This window comes from Ostrinia nubilalis, chromosome 12 (genome assembly GCF_963855985.1).
Source record: "Ostrinia nubilalis chromosome 12, ilOstNubi1.1, whole genome shotgun sequence".
NCBI lineage: Eukaryota > Metazoa > Arthropoda > Insecta > Lepidoptera > Crambidae > Ostrinia > Ostrinia nubilalis.
In genome coordinates, this window is record NC_087099.1 from 3,117,790 (window position 1) to 3,140,144 (window position 22,355).

Consider the following 22,355-nt stretch of genomic DNA (forward strand, 5'->3'; position numbering starts at 1 on the left):
CACAGCACGTAACTTGGCTTAACTCCTTTTCCACCTAGTTTAGCAACTTTTGGTGTGATTTATTATTTCAAAATTCATGCGGCATGTCCTAATATTTCAGCCCTTTCTGTTGGATGATGAAATACTTAAGTACACACTCCTCAAAGTTGAAGGGAGAGATTAGTGAGACCTACCTGAATATACTTTCAGGAATCACCTACTTTATTTTTTGTTTGACCCAAAGGTTGACTGGGGGAGAATACAATGGGAGATGTTTATGGAATCAAGTTCACCTTTGTATTTCTTTATTTGTAACAAAGTTTCAAATTAATTGTTGCACAGTATACATTAGTACAAACAAAAATCGGTTTAAAAAGTACAGTTTCGGCGCCTTTAGTTCACGGATACAAGAGGTCGCCGCCAATGTCTTTCATTGTGCATTGTGCGGCCGCGCGCAGACGAAGGGCATTTCCTCTCTTCCTGTGTCGCGACCCTGAGCACGGATAAGTGCGATCGGCTGGATCGGTCGCAACCATACAAATGCTTCCTTATTGGCTCAGGGCAGGCTTTTCAATCTTTTTAGGGCTCAATTTTCATTGGATCATGGTCATACAAGTTTAAATTATATTGCTTTGGAATAGAACAAATAAATAAGATAGCAATCTGAAAGTCGCATACTTGATCAAAATCAAAGCAAAGTACTGATAAACCGTATCAGTAATCACTAACCGAGTGATTAATAAAATGCAACCTTTAGCTACATTGAATATTGAGTGTGCGTAATGAAATTCTAAGAGTACCTACACTTGAACGGTTCAATCGATTAGTTACGAGGTACGCTTACATTTTAACCTGTTGTTGCAGCGTATCATGTACTACATTTAGAATCAGAATTAATTATTATGCTATAAGTGCAAGGTCCCGTACCGAGCGTCTGGTTTGATTTATGTAAATTGGTCGCATCGTGGGTCCAGCTGCGGTATAATTCTAGCTGGAAAAGCGTGACGGGAACAGAAACTGGACATCGGATTCCAATAAAATATGAACGGAATCCGGAATGATTAATGTTTAATGATTCTTGCAGGTGTTAAACTTTTAATTAATACCTTCGTATTGGGAGAGTAAAAGATATATGATATCGTTCTCAAAAAAGGGAAAAGCAAACGGTGCGCAAGTTATAGGGTCAATATCTCTAGTTAGATGCAGCAATTTAAAGCGGCTGTGTTATTAAACATGCGTAGTTCAGCTATGAGGAAGCTCCACCTTATCAAATTATTCAAATGTCATAGCCTGTTAAGTGCATAACGGGACTGCGTGAAACATTGCAGGTTGGCCGGGCTGGGAACGAACTGGCATCGCATCCCAGGTCTCCCACGAATGAAAACATTACGCTGCGCTCACACAAATACACCGCATTACACCAAATATGTTTTTGCAATAGCCGATGGATATTCGCCGATAAATCAGCATAATAATATACTGCGGCTTCCCCTGTGTAGGGTTCGATTTGTCACAGAAGTGTATGAATTTGCCGAACTCTTACATTTTCATGCATAATGAATGATAGACGACTACTAAGGTTTATTTTTGCGTCCAAAAGGCCTGCCCTACGTCTAGGTTCCTCTATACAAGAACTCTGTGACAGACTTACGAGTTGTTTTGGCATATTATGATATTAGCATGCATTGACTTACATAGGTTTTGGTTAGGATGTCGTTCGTTAATAATATTGATGACTAATTGAGACAAGATTAATTATTCGAGCATGACAGGCAAGCGAGCTATGGGAACATTGCCAGTGCAATGGCCTGGTGCATTCGCAACCGCCAATTTAATTGTGGATGCAAATTCGAATCCGATGTGTCCGCGGCGTTACCGTTACGATGGTAGGGCGGTCTCCGCTTCGTTATTTATGAGACGGACCGCGTGCGCCGCGCCCATACGCGCCTCTACGACACTTTATTAATGATCGACTCTTTGCCAGCTTTTTGTTATCAATATTGGATAACACGTTACGGATGATCGAGTTACACGCCCAGAGCTGCACCGATTATCTTAACAGCCTTTTAATTTGAACGCAAATATGAGTTATTAGATACGTTTTGGTCGGTGCAAGGTGACCGACTCGCGCAGCAAGGGCATTTGTTATTAAATTTTATATGACAGCATTCATAAATGCAAATTCGAGCTGGTTACTGGTTCATATTTCACTTACATGTTGGACGAGTCCTGTTTGGTCGTGTCAAAGGTATCCAAGGCCTCTGTGGTGGTAGAGTGGCAGTAACTGAAACAAACAAAAAACAATACGTCAGTAAAAAGTAGGTTTGGCTTTTTTTTTCAATAGAGGTTAACTGTTTACTACTATTGCAAATAGCGAAACAACTGATATAGAGCGACAAAAAATTCATCAGTTTCCGCACAGTTGCAAAGCGTTACCGTTAGTTACCTAAACCTAATCGCGACTCGTGCATGTTTACTTATTTACAAGTTCTAAAATTAAATTTAAGCTCTACTGCATAAAGAAAGAGTATTGTCACCGAGTTTTCAGAAAATGCTAGGCGAGGTTGTATTGAATGGCAACTAATAATGACTTCATCACAGTATGTATAGTCGACCAAATCAGAACAGACAAACCCGCACGTTACATTTCAAAGAGCGGTTCATACAAGGGCAGCCTGCATCCAATGTCTTTTTGTAACCTTAATCTGTCTATCGAGCATGCGGTCTACCCTTACTATACTTTCTAGTACCCACTTATTACTCGTATGTGTTGATCTTAATTGAGTTCGCAGTAAAAACCAGAGAAACGATGAGCTACTCGTTTATGCGTAAATTATCTGTTTGTATAGACCTCGTATTCAATTTACCTACACTGGTGTATCAACAAAGCCGTGTAAAAAACTAGTGTCTATTGTTCTTTTGGATGTAGGCACGCAACGAGACATGGATCCGAGCGAAATCAGTAGACGCCTGGGGGTCTCCCATAGCCTGGCAACAGCAACGGTACACGAACCGTATTTGCTAAACTGGTAAAAAGTTAATGATGTGCGGACAAAAAACACCACGTTGAACAAACCTGATGACATCAAGGTTTAAAAGAGAAGGAAATTAGTGTTACGGCAATATTTTGTGAAGAAACTGATATTTCTTCTTTTGTTAGAAATACGTAATAGCTTTCATGGCACGTGAAGTAATCAATAAAATGCTCGTTTGAATTTTGTCATTTTGAGCGTCCAGTGGACCAGATCGCGGAGCATGTTTTAGTCAAGAAATTGTCCCAAAAACCGTGGAGATTGACTTAGGATAGAATATGCTGATTACCTACATCAAATAATCATTGCATTTACAAATGCCCTGAGGTTATATACTTAGCTTAACTGTGACGGCAAAAACTCTTGAAATGAAGGCTTATAATAGTCTCCAATATAATCGCGATTGATAAAATCGAGTTGCATATTCTTAAGGTAAAAATGGCAAGTTTTGCTTCTCTTTACTATGAAAGAGAACTGCCTTAGGCAAGTGGAATTACGGTTGAAGTTGCCAAATGGCCAATAATTAAAACGACCATTTATTTGCAATCAAGAAACTGGATAATCGTTTCAATGTACATCAGTCAATAAATAAATCATAAAGCAGTGTCAGTCCTTCCACGTGGACCCGTCAGGTGAGATTGTTATCATGGTGATGACTTTGACCCTCGTTACTTAATATTGCTCCTAAAGAAAAAATATCTGCGTTGTTATAATCAATCTTTCAAAATGTCATCGTGAAATTGATCATGAAGATCAAAAAGATAATGTTATTTACCATAGGAGTACATAAGGTTCATATTAGAATTTCAAGTACAGTACAAACAGCAGCAGCTCAAAATCAACACTGTGACTTCTTCTGTGGTTATGACTGGTGCTATTTTGCAATGAAAATGTAGTCTGATTCGCTTTCGAGTGTATAGTTGTAAGTTTGTCGAAAAATAAGTAATTTATTGAAAGCAAATTCAACAGTAGAACCAACCAAAGCATCAACTAAGATATAAACCACAATTAGTACTCACAAAGTGCACATCACTGTATATTGATGATGATATTCAATAGTGTCTATTAGTGTAGAGATGTGAATCTATTGAGAGACAGGCAGCAAAAAATTAATTTGAATAGATTGTGATTTAATAAACCGCAGCTAAAATTAGATATCAGACAGATACCTACCTATAAATGATCTAGAATTATGACTGTGAAATATTTTTTTTAACTTTACATTCATTACAGATCTTAGATATTAGGATCAGTATCTTATCAATCTGGGTGATGTTTAAATGACTGTTATGTTTTAATTTAAAATAATTAATGATTTACAAGATCAGCTATGTAACGGTTGTAACTCATTTGGTTGGAATTCATTTCGATATGCGTCATATTGGTGTCACCTCTATCAAATTGTGAAAATTTGGTAAAAATAGGCTTTATTGCCAAATATAACAAAAACTATTAAATAATAATAGCGATAGATTACTCAATATCAATTAAGCCCTGACGAAAGAAAGATTAGAGTGGAACGACCTCATAGCTCAAGTGATGTAACCATTTTTTATACATGCAAGAAATTCGATAGCAGTGTATGGTGTGCTGATTGATATTATAGTGACCCGTCGCGGAGCAGAGGCGTGAGGTGAGTGCCGCGGGTATACTCTGCAGATCGATTTTGGTTTATCGACTCTATGTATCTCTAGCGATCGCAAGGCGAATGAGAGAAACAGATAGAGCCAAAAGTATCGAGATCGTTTTGCCGAGTAGAATCTAAGGCGCGGGCGTCGAACCGTCACCTCATTACACTTTGTAATTAGGGCCGTGGGCTGCGCGCGCGCTGCGGCCCTGCACTAAATCACGACGCCTGGCTTAGCATACGCGCCGTAGGGCTACATTGATACCCGAACGAATATATCAATTTTGTATCGAGATAAGAATAATGGATCACCCTTGCCTTTTGAACTGTCATAACGATAAACTACTTGTAAGTTTACCAACAGCAATTAATTGAAAATATAACGATCACCAATGTCAAAAACTCGATAGTCATTCTGCAAGATGGAACGTAGACACATGTGGGGCGCGAGAAGCAGTGTAGAAAATTGTATGATTTATTACGTAATTTTGTTGCAAGTATTCAAGCAGTTTAAAGAAACAAGACAGGAATATTTAGTTAGTGCATTAAACATAACCCCTTAATTCTGAGTCAAATGTCGCACATCCTTGGGCCCGTCTCCCCGAACAGCCTAATAAAACGTTAAACATCTGTTATTGAATATTAAACGAAAAACACCACTCCGTGTCTTTGGGAGCGACTTCCTTTACATACATATTTTGAAGTAAACATCGAAAAAACCTTGAGGTCATTCACTCGATTGTTCATAGACATTATTATACTCTCTCTCCATTCAAACTACGAGTACAACAAAGGATTTGACCTTTGAAATCTTGTTTCGTTGATTGACTCGAATGTAGCCACAGCGGTGCAACATGCAAACGAGGATAGTGCTTTGGTGGTTCATTTGGCGAGAAGCAGTAACTTTCACAAATCACTTGTTTGCCCCAACTTCCGTCACCGCTAACAAGACGCGACGAGCGCAAACATGGTGGTGTTAGAAACAACAGGCGGTGAGTGAAAGTCCAAGCACTGGAAGCGGTGCACACTGGAGCAGGTGATAAGCATCGACACGCTCTTCATTGTTAGCGCTCCGATACATGAGATAAGGCTTTCTCCGCTCATCTCGGAGAGCTACCGTGAGAACGGGCCCCTTGTGTGTGCGAGTTGACATTTGCAAAACAGGAGCTACTTTTATCTAAGATACCATCGACATAAGAATGCTCTTTAATATTTTGAGGACACGAGTGCCGTCAGTCAAGAATCCTTTACTAACGCGAATCCAGAACATCACTGGAATATAAAATGTTATGTTAAAAATCATATTTCACTGAAAGATGAATGACGTGATGATTACCTGTAAAAGTTTAAATGCTTTATGACACCAAGATTGTGTTGTGAACGATAGACACAAATAATAGTCAACACAAGACTTATTAATTAACAAAGGTCAACGAAGAAAATGTAGAGCAATAAGTTGCATGATTAATAGGTGTGATTGCAATTGGCACCGAAATCTTAGGTCATAAGGTTAATCAATTCCATGCAAACATTTTCAGTCCATTGACTAGCATCCGCAGTCGCCAGACAGTGGGGAGCCGCGGCCAAACCGGTATCGAGCCTGTTGCATCACTACACTTTTAGAGCACAACCATTTGCCTATGCCAGCATCTCATTTCTTTATAAGACAGCTAAATATGGTCTTGAGTAGATTAAGAAAAGTGTTTATTATAAATCAAGAACTTCGAATCCGAGCTCTCCCTAAAGTAAAATAAATGATTTTGATGCCTCAACAAATCTACGTTAACACTAATTGTGAAATATTGCTGGACGCAGTTGAAGCCGGTGAAATAGAGAGTAGTGTTCCAAAAGAATGTCTCACGAGTATTTTTGTTAGTTTCTCGTTGATGTCTATATTTTTCCGTGCATCGAATACATGATCCCGGGTGCACGTACGTGATCGGCCGCGTTTACAACTCATCGGCTTTATTCTTATATGTTTATAAGTGAATATACGATGTTGTCATTTCATCTGCGTGAGCTGGGTATTGAAAATGCAGTGATACTCGATTGAAAACATAATGTGGCCATTCATTCAGTAAATACCCATTTTTACGAAACAAGAATGTGGCAATAAATGTTATTTATTGTCTTATTAATTCTAAATTCGTGAGAACAGAGTGAATCAAGTATTCTTGATACAAATATTTCGTTTATTTTAAGGTCCCGTGTGATCCAAGAATAACAAACCAAATAACATGTCGCAGTAAATGACAATACATTTTTTATCAAGACTCCAAGTGAATTAAATCGTGGACAAAATTTTTCCACTTTTGCCGTAGCGATATTTATCTGGTATACGAGTATATCAAATGCGTTCTAGGAATGTATGCCCGCTGACAGAGGATGCTATTGCTAAGGATTATGAGCAACTACCTGAAACACACAGCAGCAATAAATTCTCCCGGGAATGCTATATCTTTCGGAGATCAGTGCGACGACCTCCAGCGGCGATTATATCTTTAAGTGGACGACATCATAAAATTCGTATTTTCGCAAGACGCGTAACGTAATATTAAAATCGTTTTAGCGTCGTACCTCGTGAAATTACACTTAATGAAGATATCATGACAGTGCTGTAATCTTTTAATAAGACATCAAAGAATTTATGTTCTCTCCGACTTGCATTTGACAAGTGCTATTTTTAGATAAGACTTTATATTCTCTCTACAATGTTGACGATTTGACTACACGTCTTTGAGTCGTTATTTCGCCAAAACCAGGTCTTGTAGTCACTAAATACATTTATACGCCGAAAACACTACTATTTCTTGCGTAATTGCGTAGTAACAGCGTTTTTTGTCGGGCGGATGGATGATTGTCATCCGTACACGTGGACGCTGGCCGGCGGCAGGCGCAAATAACGACTTGCCGATTGATACAATTGACCTAAATGGACTAGGATAAGACCATCCAATAAATTGCGACATGCCGCTCTAAAATTTAATGGTATTCAAGCGCGCTCAATATGCCAAACAAAATGTATTTTGAGAACTATTAACTGTGGGCGGTAATTTCTGTATTCCAAGCCGTACATTGCTTAAGGAAGTGTACGACAGTCACGAACTTTTACTATAAACACTGGCAGGATGACATCATTGTTAAGCCGCCAGTATTGTGAGTTTTGATGGTGTCCACTCGCCTCGCTCCGCTGGTCGCAGCGGGGGGCCGTTTTTGCATATTCTGCAGTGTTAGATTCTCTACGCACGTACCTACTGCTCTCTCGAGACATTGATCAAGGCCCTATTTGATTTCAAACGTCATGATCACGCTTCCAATTCCATGAGCAAACCAAGGTAGATAGCGTTGAAGCAAAATAATTAGTAAGCATTCAAAATTACATTTTTTGCATCACTTTTTGTGCAGTCAAAATATTTTGGATACGTCGAGTACAATGCAGTTTTTTGTAGTTTCGATCCGAAATTCATATCACGGTCCACGTAGCCGGAGCCTTTGCCCACGCGCTAGTGTGTCCTCAGCGCGACCGTTCACGGCCAAGGCCACAAAGATAATAAACGCGTAATGATGAACGATGTGCTACCGAGCAAAAAACAAGCGCGCGCGCATACCCACGTGGGGAGTCTTTATGATCCTCTGACAGGATTTAATGATTCGGAAAATTACAGAGCTACCAACAAACCTATCGCGTGACTCCAATGCTCGTACTTTGTAGGGTCGATGGTGATAAAAGAACGAGCGAATTGTTCAAACGAGTATGTCATCTGTTTGCGTATTCACACAGCCATCAGATAAATGCTGGTCGTAAGAGGCGAGCAGCTTCTGTCCGATGTTTCATTAAATGGTACAAGACGCCATCAGACGGAGCGATGCCCGTCGTAAATCACCGCTCTGCGCGATACCTCTTTGTCGCTAATGGACTTCGTCAACTAGACATGACTAGTTTTAGTTAAAGTAAGTGCGGAGAAAAAGAAAACTTCATAGGAAACATTTCGGGTTTCACCTACATGGCAAAGTTCTAAATGTACAAACCGATGAAGATTAAAATAAGCTGATCAGTGAACAATTGAACTCAAGTTGTAGTCTTGTTAGGTAATACCTACATTACCGTTCGATTTTCTGATGAAGTTAATACTTCCGATAATTTTAAGTCCCCGACCTAAAATCATCTCCTTATTACAGTAATTCGGCTTGAAGTTGATACTTGTTACAAAAATGATTACACTGCCATGTTATGAGAGAATTCAATTTGTCCGCTCCGTTTCTCTAGGGAGTGGCTGGAATTTATGAAGGTTTTTACGTCCAGATAAAATCTACACTCTGTGTAGGCTTTCGTATTCGTATCACGCGTTCTGATTCCACCAAGCTAGTGCATCGTACTTGGAAACGTGCATCATGGTGCATGTGTGGGTCGCCTCGGAGGCGAAAATAATGCCGCAGAACCTTGAATGGCGGGGTGAACGAACCGACGGTAGGTAAACACTTCGCCGCTGATTGATTACCCGATTCAACGGCTAACGATCTCCACGAAGTGAGAGGTGATGTTGCTAATAGTCAAGTGTTCATCTGCCTTTTGATTGAGCAAAACGCTGATTTTTTTCGCACTCAAGAGATCCAATCTTCTTTTTGCAGAAACAACAACATTGAATCATGAAGCTAAACTGGGTACTCGTGGAGATGTACGCAGGGGATAAGACGCATAAATACGGGCAGGTTACGAGAAGGGCCAAAGAGAACGCATGCAAAGGCGCAATCTTCCATCAAACGTCACAAATGGCGATGTCGGTATGTCCGGCGCAGGGTAGCTCGAAACGGCTCAGTCATGTCGCTCCAAACGCAATGGTACACCCGCCTATGCATTACGATCTGTACGCTCGCACACCTACCGATGTGGTATGGAGCTACGAAAATCATGCGCATTATTTTGTTGTAGGTACTTAAGTAAATAAAATTGGGAGTGATGATATTTTCAAATCAATTATTACACAACACAACACAAACTTTTGTTGTTTGTATTGGTCTGAAATGTTTTCTATGTATTGTATCGTAGTACCTATGTACACATTTATTTATATTAAACTTATTTTCAGACTATTACTAAAGTTCAATTTTTCATAACAATAGTAGAGATATAAAGTTGAACCATATGAGAACGCATGCAAAGGCGCAATCTTCCATCAAACGTCACAAATGGCGATGTCGGTATGTCCGGCGCAGGGTAGCTCGAAACGGCTCAGTCATGTCGCTCCAAACGCAATGGTACACCCGCCTATGCATTACGATCTGTACGCTTGCACACCTACCGATGTGGTAAGGAGCTACGAAAACCACGCGTATTATTTTGTTGTATGTAGGTAAATAAAATTGGGAAGTGATGATTATGGTGGAAATTTTTCACTTATTATTATTACATAACACAATACAAACCTTTGTTTGTACTGGTCTGAAATATTTATGTCTGACGGCTGGCTTCTTGCATTCTCTAGCCTATTTTGGAGCAAAGCTAAGTAAAAAATGATTTGTCGAGGCAAAATGGTAGAGTTTGCGACGGCACTTGGTAGTCTTGGTACAAAAAACAAACAGTCCGTTAAGGACTCGCTAAATAACCCTTATTTTCATTCTGCCTTTTGGTTTTATAGCGAGTGTTTGTTGACATAATTGACAATATGCCTCCTCCAATTAGCAGGTGGGATCGTGTGGTGCGCGCGTCGGGCAAGACAAACAAGGCAATTGCTCGGGCGCAGATCGCAATCGGGCACGCTATGGCAGCGGGCGGCACCGAGCGTACCTCACGTGACACCGACGCACCAATATGTCCAGGTCAAACTGATCACGTGCTTTATTGATGCTACATTTATTCGGTGCGACACAAATGATGATTGGGTGGTAGCAGAACAAACTGGTGACTCGTCACTGCATTAGTCCTCACCAGCAACGAGTTATTGCGATCTACGTGCAAAAGCTAGTGATGCAAGAAAATATGCTCTAAAGTGGAACCTGTCCCAGCGATCTGTGACGAAAATTCTTATATTCTGTAGGAAGTCTAATCATTATACTCATAAACGTTATAATACAATATGTTCACTTTCTAAGCACAATAAAGTAAATGGCACATTGAAAGTAAACAGCAGAACAATCAGAGTCATTTTCCACTCGCCGCATACGGCCTCTAAACGCATTTAATGTCGACACATTAGAATCATTCCACATTATAATAACAATAGAACATTAACATGCATTTGCAACTTTTACTTTACCAAAACTCACTTTACAAGATATGTCGGTGGATTAAGATAAAAAGGTGCGCACTAGTAATGATGACATGAATTATAATGATTAATGAATAGAAAGCACAGTGAACAATCGCAGTCTGAATCGTGAAATCGTTTGAAACATCGAAATTACAGTCACTTAACGTAAATACGTAGTGAAATCAGATTTTATGGTGCGTAATATGGAATGTATTGGAAGAAAGCGATGTAAAATGTGATTGCTTAGACATCTTGTATGAAGTAATCAATCATTCTATAAATCATCATGTACAGAGAGAGTTGATTTTTCCGGTAGTTAGAAAAATGCTTTAATTAATAGAAAAGAAAGGCCCGAAGTAACCGGTTATAAATGTCAAACTATGGAATATAGATGCCAAATTGGTGCCTATTTGCCGTTAATATAAATATTGAAAGTATCGGCGACAAGGGAGGCTTATAAGGCCGTAATATGCATAAACATAGGTTAGTTTACGATCTTATTGAGGCTGTTAATCGAAAACTTACAAGTTTCCAATCAGGCACGTGGTTCAGCGAACTGCGACGCGAAGGACGCTATTAACTCCACGACCCGATATCGAAGTGTCAACTCGCTCTAAACTACAATTACTATTAATGTTTAATAAATATTTACACGAGGGGAAGTAGATTTTTTATCAAGTCCGTATAAAGTAAGACTTAACGGGTTACTTTTGTGCACGATCCAATGGAAAGGTATCGCTTGCATGTTTAATAACTTGACTCGTAATATCGTTCAGTACTTTTTGTGCCTGCTTATAAATTAAGATATTCTGTGTTAAGTGCTGCTCTGCACGCTCCTATTTTAAAAAGGTTTTTATATGGGGTTTTTTGTTTAACTCAGCCTGTGCGGTAATTTTAATAAATGAGCGTCCAATCTCGTTAACTGAACATTGACGAGTGACGGTAAATAAACATTCTAGGATAGCAATGTTTTTTAATTGTTAATTAATTAAACTAAGAAAAAGTTTAAGAGGCAAAGGTAAACAGCTTGTTAAAAACAGGGCCGTAGTTAGTGGTTTTGTTTTGGGGTCCGGAGTCCGGATAGAACAAGGATTATGTTCTGCTCTGACTCTCAACACCACACGGCAAATTAAATATTATGTTTTGTTGCTAGCTGTTAAATAAAATAAAACCCTTGATATTTCACAAGATTTTAATAGTATACATTAGGTAACCTTAAACATTGAGCGAGTTTATTTGAAGTTATTAGATGTAAACTAGAGTATTTTTTCAATTACCACGCCGTGCGTTAAATTATTACTAGGGGGACCATTATGCTAACTGTTACTTTGTGACATGTATGATACATTTAATGTAATTATGCTCACGGGCCCCAGGTCACGGGGCCATAGCCTCGCTGGTAGCGCCCCGGCCCTGTCCAACACACGTGTTGTATCGCCCATACCTACGCGAGATCGCATACGCTGAATTCAATTAACGCCGGCGAGATCGGCCGATAGTCTGGATAATAGATGACATGCAAAGAGCCTTTTAATGCCAACAATTAATCTACAATATTACACTGTAATTTAATGGAACGAAGATTGTGTAGCCTGAAGTTCTCGCCATAAACGTTAAGCCGGGTTGTAGATGGGGATCTTAAGCGGAAACGTACTACGAATATTTCACTTTCTTATATTGTTGTGGTAGATGAAGTTAAATAATAATAATGACGTGATATCCTATTAATCAAAAGAAAGAAAGAATACGTACTAACTTTTAGTAATCGCGAGCCATTAAAGCTTTGCAAGTTATGTAACAGAGTGAAACGTTGCAGCAAAGATTGTATATTGTGATAGTATCATAATGCAGTTTTTCTAAAGCGTGACAGGTAAGATTGATCAGCCACGAGTGAAAGTGAACATCGAGCGGCTGCGTACGCGCAACGTCTATATTTTCGAAAACGGTCGTTAAACAAGATCTTCTAGGATACATTGAAACTGTACGTAGATTGCTTGTTTTTATGCAAGATGCGATTAAATGAATGCACAGTACATATTTCAAAAAGAAAATAGTGATATTTTTCCACTACTTCACCTGAGGATCGAAGCAGGGAATGAGAAAATCCAACTCCCAAACCGCTAGGCCATGGAAACATTCACTGTGCAGCACCGTCGCGTAGCTGCAATGTGAAGGCATCTGCTTGCGCAAGGCGTATAAATAAATGCTTTACTGAAAACACTCACAGCGACCAAAGTCGACGAACTTTAGAAAGCTTACCTACGATCTTTTAAATTGCAAGTTTTCTATTGCAAAAACACTGCTCTTTTCGGTGCAGTACGTAAGCTGCATTTTAATGTTGAAACATGTGATTGAAGTAAATTATTATGCATGCATGCAACTTCGAAACGATAATTTCATACTAATTTTCCGCAAACTAGGTTTCAGAGTCTATAAATTTAGCAACGAAATTTCTTGGTAAAAACAGATTTCTGCCAACGATAATCCTTGTCGGTTGAAACGTTCCCGTAGTTCTCGTATGCGAGAGGGTGATTCATAGCGCGCGCCGTAAGAAGGTCACACTCGTGTACGCGATGATATTTCAAGTTTACATTTCCAACTCTCGGCCTCAAACACTCGTTAATTATCAATCATTAATTACACCGACGCGGCGCCGACTTGAGATTTTAGAAAACATCCTCCTATATCCAATCTGCGTGAGAAAGCTGTGAAGAGTGGGCAGTCTCTATCTGCGCTAAACGAAATGACGTCGACCGACTCTACGCGGTTTCTAAGCTGCACATGTTTTCAGGATAGGTATTTTTTGAATAAGAAATCTATGAAAATACGCTGACAAAATTAAATAGATATTGAGCAATAGAGTTGAATTGATGAAAATATGTTAATGTTATTTTAATTCTATCATGAGAGAGATAAGCCTTGCATATTTAAATAAGGGAATCAGAAGCCTATGTTTTTCTTCTGCCTGCGGGAGCAGGCTCAATTAGCATCTAGTTACTGTAAAATAAATATTTACCTAGTCCGACCTATGCGTAAACATTCGCCGATCGGTTTACAGCCGACCTATCACGGTGCCACATAAATCCGTCGCAAGACTACAAAACGGAAGGCCGTGAACCCGCGCGCGCTCTTCATGAAGCCACTGTGTACTTTGGCTTCAAAATAGGCACAGCTAGTCACATTGTGTTCTGTCATGCTATACCTACAGACCAGTGGGGGGTGAATAACCTGGCGTCGTTATCTTCGTGAGTAGACACTGTATATTAGACGTGTGACATCATTATTGTGCCAGCGTTATAAACATCTATCCTGTTTTATAGCCTTTTATCAGCGTCAATGGAACATTCCTTTCGTGATACGAGTACATACATTCGCTTTACATAAACACGGTTTTAAATTCAGCACAGTAGTCTGAATTTTAAAATATAAGTAGTTACAGATGAAAATGTGATCCAAGCAGATACGTAGAATGCGATAGTTCAGTTTCTAAATCGTATTAGGCTTCTACCATACATTTACGATCATATTAACCAAACCTTTTTAATGCAGTTAATAATATGGCTGCAATCACACCTTATGTTAAGTATGTTTATTAAATTGCAGTTATGCTGCGTTTACACTGCGCGGAAATTAGCCAAGTCAAGTCAAAAAAACAGTGGAGTGGGGATGAATTATGAATGAATTTCATCCCCACTCCTCTGTTTTTTTGACTTGACTGGGCTAATTTCCGCATAGTGTAAAAGCAGCATTAAACTTTGTGCGAATACGGAAATTACGTTTGATCTAACGATTTTGTCTTACAGGATTAGTTCTCAAAGTCAGTTAACCTAATAGCTGTTCACGACGCAGATACAACAGTTAAACAATGGAGCTTAATTACATGTGATTAAAAGTACAAGAAACCTGGGTACTTAGACATTTCATAGAAACGTGAATGTCTATGTAGGTAGTAAACTGAAATTACTAAGGAAACCTAGTTCTAGTGAGCTTAATCGAACATGCTCACGTTAGCCTTAGCGCAATCGAATCAAGTAATCTACTAAACTAAACGATTAAAGTATCGCACTCAGCCCTGCTTGCGCTCGTCAACTAATGGAAACACCACGTTAGTAATGAGTACGAAAATGTCTGCGAATGTCGCCTGGTAGTAAAGACGTCGGTATTGCCGCCATCGAGATGTGACGAGGGTCGTTGGCAGTCGATAGCCACGCTGACATCGGGGCAAAATATCGCAGTGCGTTGACTGGCTGCTTGTACTTCTTGCCATTCTTGTTACATTGTCTCGCCTCAAATAGGGACTCCGCTTTGAAACACCGCCAAAGTTATCCGACGTAAATGGCTCCATTTCTTTTAGCGTTCAATTCGTTTTTGCTCGAATTCAAATATTTTTCGGGGTAATTTCGGGGATTGGTTGCGACGTATGTGACATAATACCTGTGTCATGAGCTGATCGAATAAGGTGGATAGAGATAACATTTATTTGTGAGCTCTCAAAGTCCTCGTTTCGCGAAGGGATTACAATAAAATATTTTATTTTGTAAAAAAAAAATGCCTTGGCATTATATTATTATGATGATGAAAGTAGAGGTCATAGATCATTTAGTTTTATAAGAACTATTGTATTTATTTTAGACGGGATTGGGAATTTATTAGTTTGCTTTTTGCTGACTTGTTTGTTCATAAATCAAATAAATATGAGGAGATTAGCAATAAAATCTGACAAAAAATGTACAACAGCGGAAGCTCTGTATATTTTTTGCCAACCTTGCAATAATGCCTGCCGGTGAAGAACGGCCGCGGCGCAAGGTGTAGCAGGGACATAATGCCTTTTACGGTGACGTCAATCGCTTCAAAAAACATTAAGTTCCTCCCGCTGCAGTTCGTGACTGAAAGAAAACCGACGATAATAGTTCTTGGCAAAAAATTAAACATTCAAATCGTTGGCAATTCAGATTGAAAGGCGATTTGAAAGCTTATCATTAAATAATTTCGAAGCGAGTGCTCGTGAACGGTGTGTGTTTTTATTATTACACGGTGTAGAGCAAAAAATCGGACGGCTTCAATCCACAAAGGCGATAAAAAATTGGGCGATATTCACACTTGCCAAGAGCGACGCGGTTCCGTCAACATTAGAACAAAAAACTGAGCTGACTAAATATTACAACTGTTTGAGCAAACTTTACATGAGGCCGCCTTTGAAGTAATAGTTGGTATACATATAGAGGAATACGCAAATAGATATTATACACAGTTTTGTGATTGTGGAAGATGTTGTTTGATCGACTCGAACGCAACTAACTTCAAGACCAAAGCGAGCTGTTTGCGGATTTGCGGTGGAATTGAGAATTAAGACGTAACCCCAAATACGCCAATCGGTCACTCACCTCACATAATACATCTTAACCCGGAATATACTTATCACTTCGCACTATAACCTCTTCATTTGGCAACACGCACAAAATTACTGTAATCATTTACCGCCGGAATCTATCTAATAAATCTTTTGGCGAAATTACACGTTGCATGTCAAGATTGCCTCGTTATTAACAATGACTCACCACGCTGGTACAGCAATGGGAGATAGACACATAATATACATAAATATACCATTATGAAATTATCTAGTACTAGCTTTCCGCCCGCGGCTTCGCCCGCGTGGAATTTTGTCTGTCACAGAAAAACTTTATCGCGCGCGTCCCTGTTTCAAAAACCGGGATAAAAACTATCCTATGTTCTTTCCCGGGACTCAAACTATCTCTATGCCAAATTTCATCAAAATCGGTTGCGAGGTTTAAGCGGGAAAGCGTAACAGACAGACAGACAGACAGACAGACAGAGTTACTTTCGCATTTATAATATTAGTTGGGATGTACCTTTCATTGGGTTCGTTGAAACTTGTACGCGATTTTAATTGCAATTAATACTGTGTTAGTGTAAACGCTAACTGGTCCGTGTTGCTTTGCATGATTCACTGATTCTCTAGCGCGCTATGAAATGTTTAAAAAATAAATTGTTTACAAGGAATGAACACCTACTAAGTATAATTGTATAAGTGTTCATTTAATTTGTTTTATACATTATTCTGAGCGATATGTCAGTGAATGTAATGTAATATAAACTTTTCCAACCGCATTACCATCTAGGCCTCGCGTAACGGTTGAAGTGCTGAATTTGTTAATACGCTCAAATTAATGCCGCTATAATGCACCAACGTAGCCGTGAACAACCAAGTAACTATCTTTCATTAAGAATTTCACAGTTTTAATATGCCCCGAACATGTTTAGCGAATTAACATTGAATTCCACTTTTGGTGGTTACAAAACTTTTTACGCCGACCGCGACCTCTCTCCGTTTAATAAGGAAAAGAATTGCACGAAAACGAGTTCGTTCAGGTGACCTCGAGGAGGTAATTAGTAGACATGCCACGAATATTCGGCTACTATTCGGTATTCGGCCTATTCGGCCACTTTGTTTGGTATTCGGTATTCGGCCGAATAATAGGTACTATTCGGCCGAATACCGAATACCAAATCATGGAAAAAAAAGACACATCATATTAATCAAGATTTGTCTTTATTATCAAATTACAATACTTTAATAAGTAAAATTAATCAGCGGTAAGTTGTGATGGATAAAAACAAGCTTTTCAGCATTTGACGGTAGCAAACGATTACGCTTTTCATCATAAATGATACCAGCTTCAGAAAACAACCTCTCACTATACACGCTACTCCCGGGAGAAGAAAGATAAACTTTAGCAAATTTCGAGAGGTTTGGGTATTGTTTTTCATTAGCTGACCACCACTTGTAAGGATCAGCTTTCCGATGTAGTCGATTTGATTTCAAATAAAAATCCATCTCATTTGCCACAGTATTCTTCTCCACGTTCTCCTCATCATTACTATTTCGCATAATTATCTTTAGCACTTCCTCAAAGCAGTTCCAGAAACTGTCGTGTATTTCAAGAGGACACGACAGACAGGTCGCAACCTGTCGTATTATTATTTACGCACTCGACTAGCATGTACTTTGTGCCGAATATTCGGCCGCCGAATATTCGGCGCTTCGGCCGACAGCGTTGCCGAATATTCGGTATTCGGTATTCGGCCAAATCACTATTCGTGGCAACTCTAGTAATTAGTGACTGTGTCAAATGCGATGATACCGGATTCGATGCGCAAGCGAACTACAGTTGAGTAAATGAGGCTGATGAAGAGATCACCGCCATGGTTAACTTCTGTGTCAACGTTGAAAGATCAAATATTAAAAAAGTGTACTAGTTAATTTCTAATGAACGCCAACGAAAATAGATCGCTAACGTTGGGAGTTCGTTAACCCTCAACAGCTGTGCATCGAAAATACCATCCAAGAATAGGCGGCGTGCATCAGCTCTGGCACACGCACTGCCTACTTTCGAGCTGAAGTTACCGGGCCAGACGTGCCGTCGAGTAGGCAGCCACCCGATGGAAGATAATTAACAACGAAATTGGCCGGAGACAGCTAGACGCCTTACTTCTGTGGCCCGCGTTGCATTACGCCCCGCAATAATAACACACCATACAACCGACACAACGCAATTAAAAGAGTTGGAACGCCCGTTTCCCACACATTACTGGGTGAACGTTGCGACTGTATTGCAATATAAGTACTTAATATTGTACATACAGCAGGACTCGATTCAGTCAAGACGAGGGAAATTGTTCGAATCGAGGTGAAAGCGCCTGCGGTGGATGAGACAATTACTGGATAATAGTACTTGTAATAACGTCAATAATGACGCAGCTATAAATCTGCAGCCATTCGAAAAATTGGGCCATTGATGTACGTTTTCAAACAATTTTACAGCAGACCAGGCGCCGGTAGCTCACGCTCTGATTTGCATACGGCAACGAAAGTGTAACTGCAACTTACTTCGGCCCACATCGCAAGACGCATCAGACATTATTGTAGCCTAGGTAGTTAACTTATTCGAACCATTTATGTACTGTTACTAGAGAATTCTGAAATGTACCTAATGAATATGCAAATTACTCATAACTTAATCAAGATTAGCATGGAAACAAACACGTCAAGGTTGCCTTCGACAGCAACTAGGAAATTAAGTACGTGCAGAAAAAATGTCTTAGGTCTTAATCTCTGACGGTCTAAAAACGGTCCATTTGAATATTATTCGCTCCAGTTGCAGCGTTTCGCTCCCGATTGTCGTGTGAAAAGACCGCGAGAGTCCCCAGAGCTGTTGTCGACTCTTTAATACCTCCGAGACAGCGTGAAAATTTACTTTTATGGCTGAACGCGTTGATAATCGACGGCAAACAAACGATCGTCGATTCGTAAACTCGAGCGAGGGGTAAAGTGGGCCGGCGAAAAGTGAAGTTTCGACAAAATGCACTACTTACCCAATTCAAGAGAGCGGAACCGATGCCGACGGAAGCATTGTGTTCGAGCGCTTCGCGAGCAGAACCTTTGTGGGAAGTGTATTAGATAACGTGCTCGCGAGAGCGCATACAAAACAATGACAACCATTTTGCATTTGCGTTTAAAGTGAGAGCGGTTTAATGATCTCTAAAACTATACCGAAACGTCTTGTAAGCTCTACAATATTTGTTGTTTTTCGACACGTAGAGATCGAGTGATTAACGAGGTCGAAAAGTGGCGACAGATAGGATCTGCGGTGCGTAGGACTGATATGTATTTTATACATTCAGAGCGCTTCTGTTCACACGCTCCTGGGAATATGTATTTGTCACACCTATAAAGTAGACGCCTACGAAAATTTGAGACTGATGTCATTTGTGATCACTGATCATATTATTATTCAAGAAATATAAGTAAAAGTAGATTTCGCATAAAAGCGAAATGGATTCAGAGGACGCGATCTGGCAGTTTATAGGTAATCCTGTCAAGGGTCCATTAGAACTCGGCGCTGCACTGTGCGTGGGCGCTACAATGCCACTAACGAGGGCCCGATATCATCTGACAGACAGGGGACATTAGTTAATGCTCGCGAAGCACCACAAAGCGGACAGATAAGACGTGCTATACAAAAAGTTCAGCCGCGGTCCACAATGAAAGAACGATGAGTTCTGCGGTAGCACAAAAGGTTGTGAAATGTCATACGGTGCACAAATGCACAATAGAGAGAGCGATACGAAGCGTGAGCATCATGCATTACTAATCGTGGCAGTACTTAGTTCTATGGTAATCTAAGATCTGAAACTATTTTACGACATACGCATGCGTGTAAACAATAAGGTTGCAGTTTCTAATGGATTTTTATATGTATGGAAGCTGAACTACATTGTTACCAAAAACAAGATCAGCACAGAAAACCTAAATTAATTCGCAGTCCCAACTAAATAGGACATCGACATTGTAACTGTTTACAAAATAGCATTTTCTTGGCAACAACAAAGTTTCCATTTCTGTAAATAACTTTAATAGACATTGCATGTGCTACAAAATTACGAGTTCGGAAAATCTTGATGTAAAAGGTAGTGATTTCAGGCTTTTTGAAATATGGGCCAGTAATGTACATAATGTTACTTTTTCAAATGGTTACGTAGTATGGAGGTTTTATTTTATGGCATCCAATCGTTAAGTTACTTATTTAGGTATACGGGGCCATTACAGTTTACGCTTGGACGCATATGTATTGTTACGATGTTTGTGGTTCATTGAACAGCGTTTTAGTTAAACCTCATAAGGCCCGTGGAAGTTTCGAGCCGAGTTGCGTAACTATTGGTGTTTAGCGTCGTGGCTTTGATCACTGTGTGTACATTTATGTCATCTTTCGCCACACTCCATTGTGACGAAGGATGTTTTACTATTATAGAGGCCGCATCTGAATGAATCGACAACGATTGCGGTACAATTACATGACTCGGCGTAGTGATAATTTACCATCATTATTCTCGCGCATAGAAATTTATGTCGCATGTGCATTTCGCAAGGCCTGTGTTTGAACACATTAATCTGTAAACTTCTGATAGCTATGCAAAGGGAATAAATACTAATTGTAGGAAGTTTTATACGCTTAACAGTTTAATCTTTATGCTATAATTTAATCTAAGCATAGGTAATTACGATTAATTAATGCTTCTAGGAAGCGAAGTATGAAAGGGATTTTATATTGGGTTGAAACCGTTTGCGATTCTGATCAGATAATTGCGCAAACTGAAATGAGACATACGTGAACGAGCGGTCCCATTTTATTCCTGATTAGTAGTATAAAGATATAGAGTTCATTTGTTAAAAAATGCAGTGCACGTAGGAAATATATTTCACGTCGTCTCATCTAGTCCACACGGCAGCGGGCACACGCGGAAACAACCGACTGTTAGCCAGCACGCTCCAGATACATTATTTGCGAAGCTCGTTAATTTTTTACCATCTCTTGTTAGTGATGTTGGACGTGACTGTTTTATCTACTAAAGGAAGCATTGTTTGAATAGTGAATATGCACGCTTTTCCAGCAAATGCAATAAAGTTAAGTTTATTTATTATCTTCATTTAAAATAAAGTATAAATCCTCACGGCACGGTCAAGTGTAATTGTGTAAGGCCATACCATAAACTTGGGTTACAAAATTAAATTTGATGAACGCCATAAAATACAAATTGCATTTTACAACTTATGAAATAACAACAATATGATCGGCGTAGTCGATTATAAGAACTACTTGAAATGAATTTGTTCACCAGTAAATGAATATCGGCGCTATAAATCTGTAAAACGCACTATACGAGGAGGTTTTATTGATAGTATTCCTAGTTGGTGCGCTCGCGCATTCGCCTCACTTTCACACTTTCACTGGGGCGACGCCCCCGCGAGACGCACGCGCGCCGTTGCAACAATACAATACAACAGACGTTGCAAAACTGATTTATTCAACGCATACTACAATTGATGCAATATTAATTGCTATCAAATTGATTCATAAATAACCCAATTTCAACTCAGCCCAATTAAGAATCCACACAACAATTTCAATAACGAACCGGCCAACTGTTATTTAGAAGCCGCGTCATGAGCAGAATAAAACAAATAAACCAATAAGTAGTCCAATATCAAAAATCGCAAAGCAATTCCTTTGATTCTTTCAGAGCATCGTTGCTAAATATTGCAACTGAATTGTTGCGAGTTGATGCTCATAACAGTACACGCTCGTGATGACCGAGATAGGTATCATTGAAAATTTCTCAAAAACAACGATGACGATAAAAGTTATAAGCGGTGACTAGACAATAGGGTTTTTAGAGAACGGTAACATCATCCAATCAACGGTAAAAAAAAACGAGACATGTAATTGGGCAAATTGAGAAGGTTGATAACAGACTCGTAACAGTCACGAATCACAATAGTATTATCCTTGTGTATGCGAGTGGCGTAATTATGTTTTATAGAGGGTCGTATCTTGGTCCAATTAAAAATGACATTTATATAAGTCATCATCACAAAAATCCAAACAA

At 39.5% G+C, this 22,355-nt stretch overlaps 1 protein-coding gene across 1 annotated transcript in view; it reads right to left on the reverse strand.

Annotated features, from left to right (window-relative positions):
- The window catches only part of LOC135076808 (CCR4-NOT transcription complex subunit 6), a 121,187-nt gene that overhangs the window by 10,858 nt on the left and 87,974 nt on the right, over nucleotides 1-22,355 (reverse strand). The window contains exon 5 of the mRNA XM_063971258.1: nucleotides 2,195-2,263. Coding sequence (XP_063827328.1) covers nucleotides 2,195-2,263 — 69 coding nt within the window. The remainder of the gene's footprint in view (nucleotides 1-2,194; nucleotides 2,264-22,355) is intronic.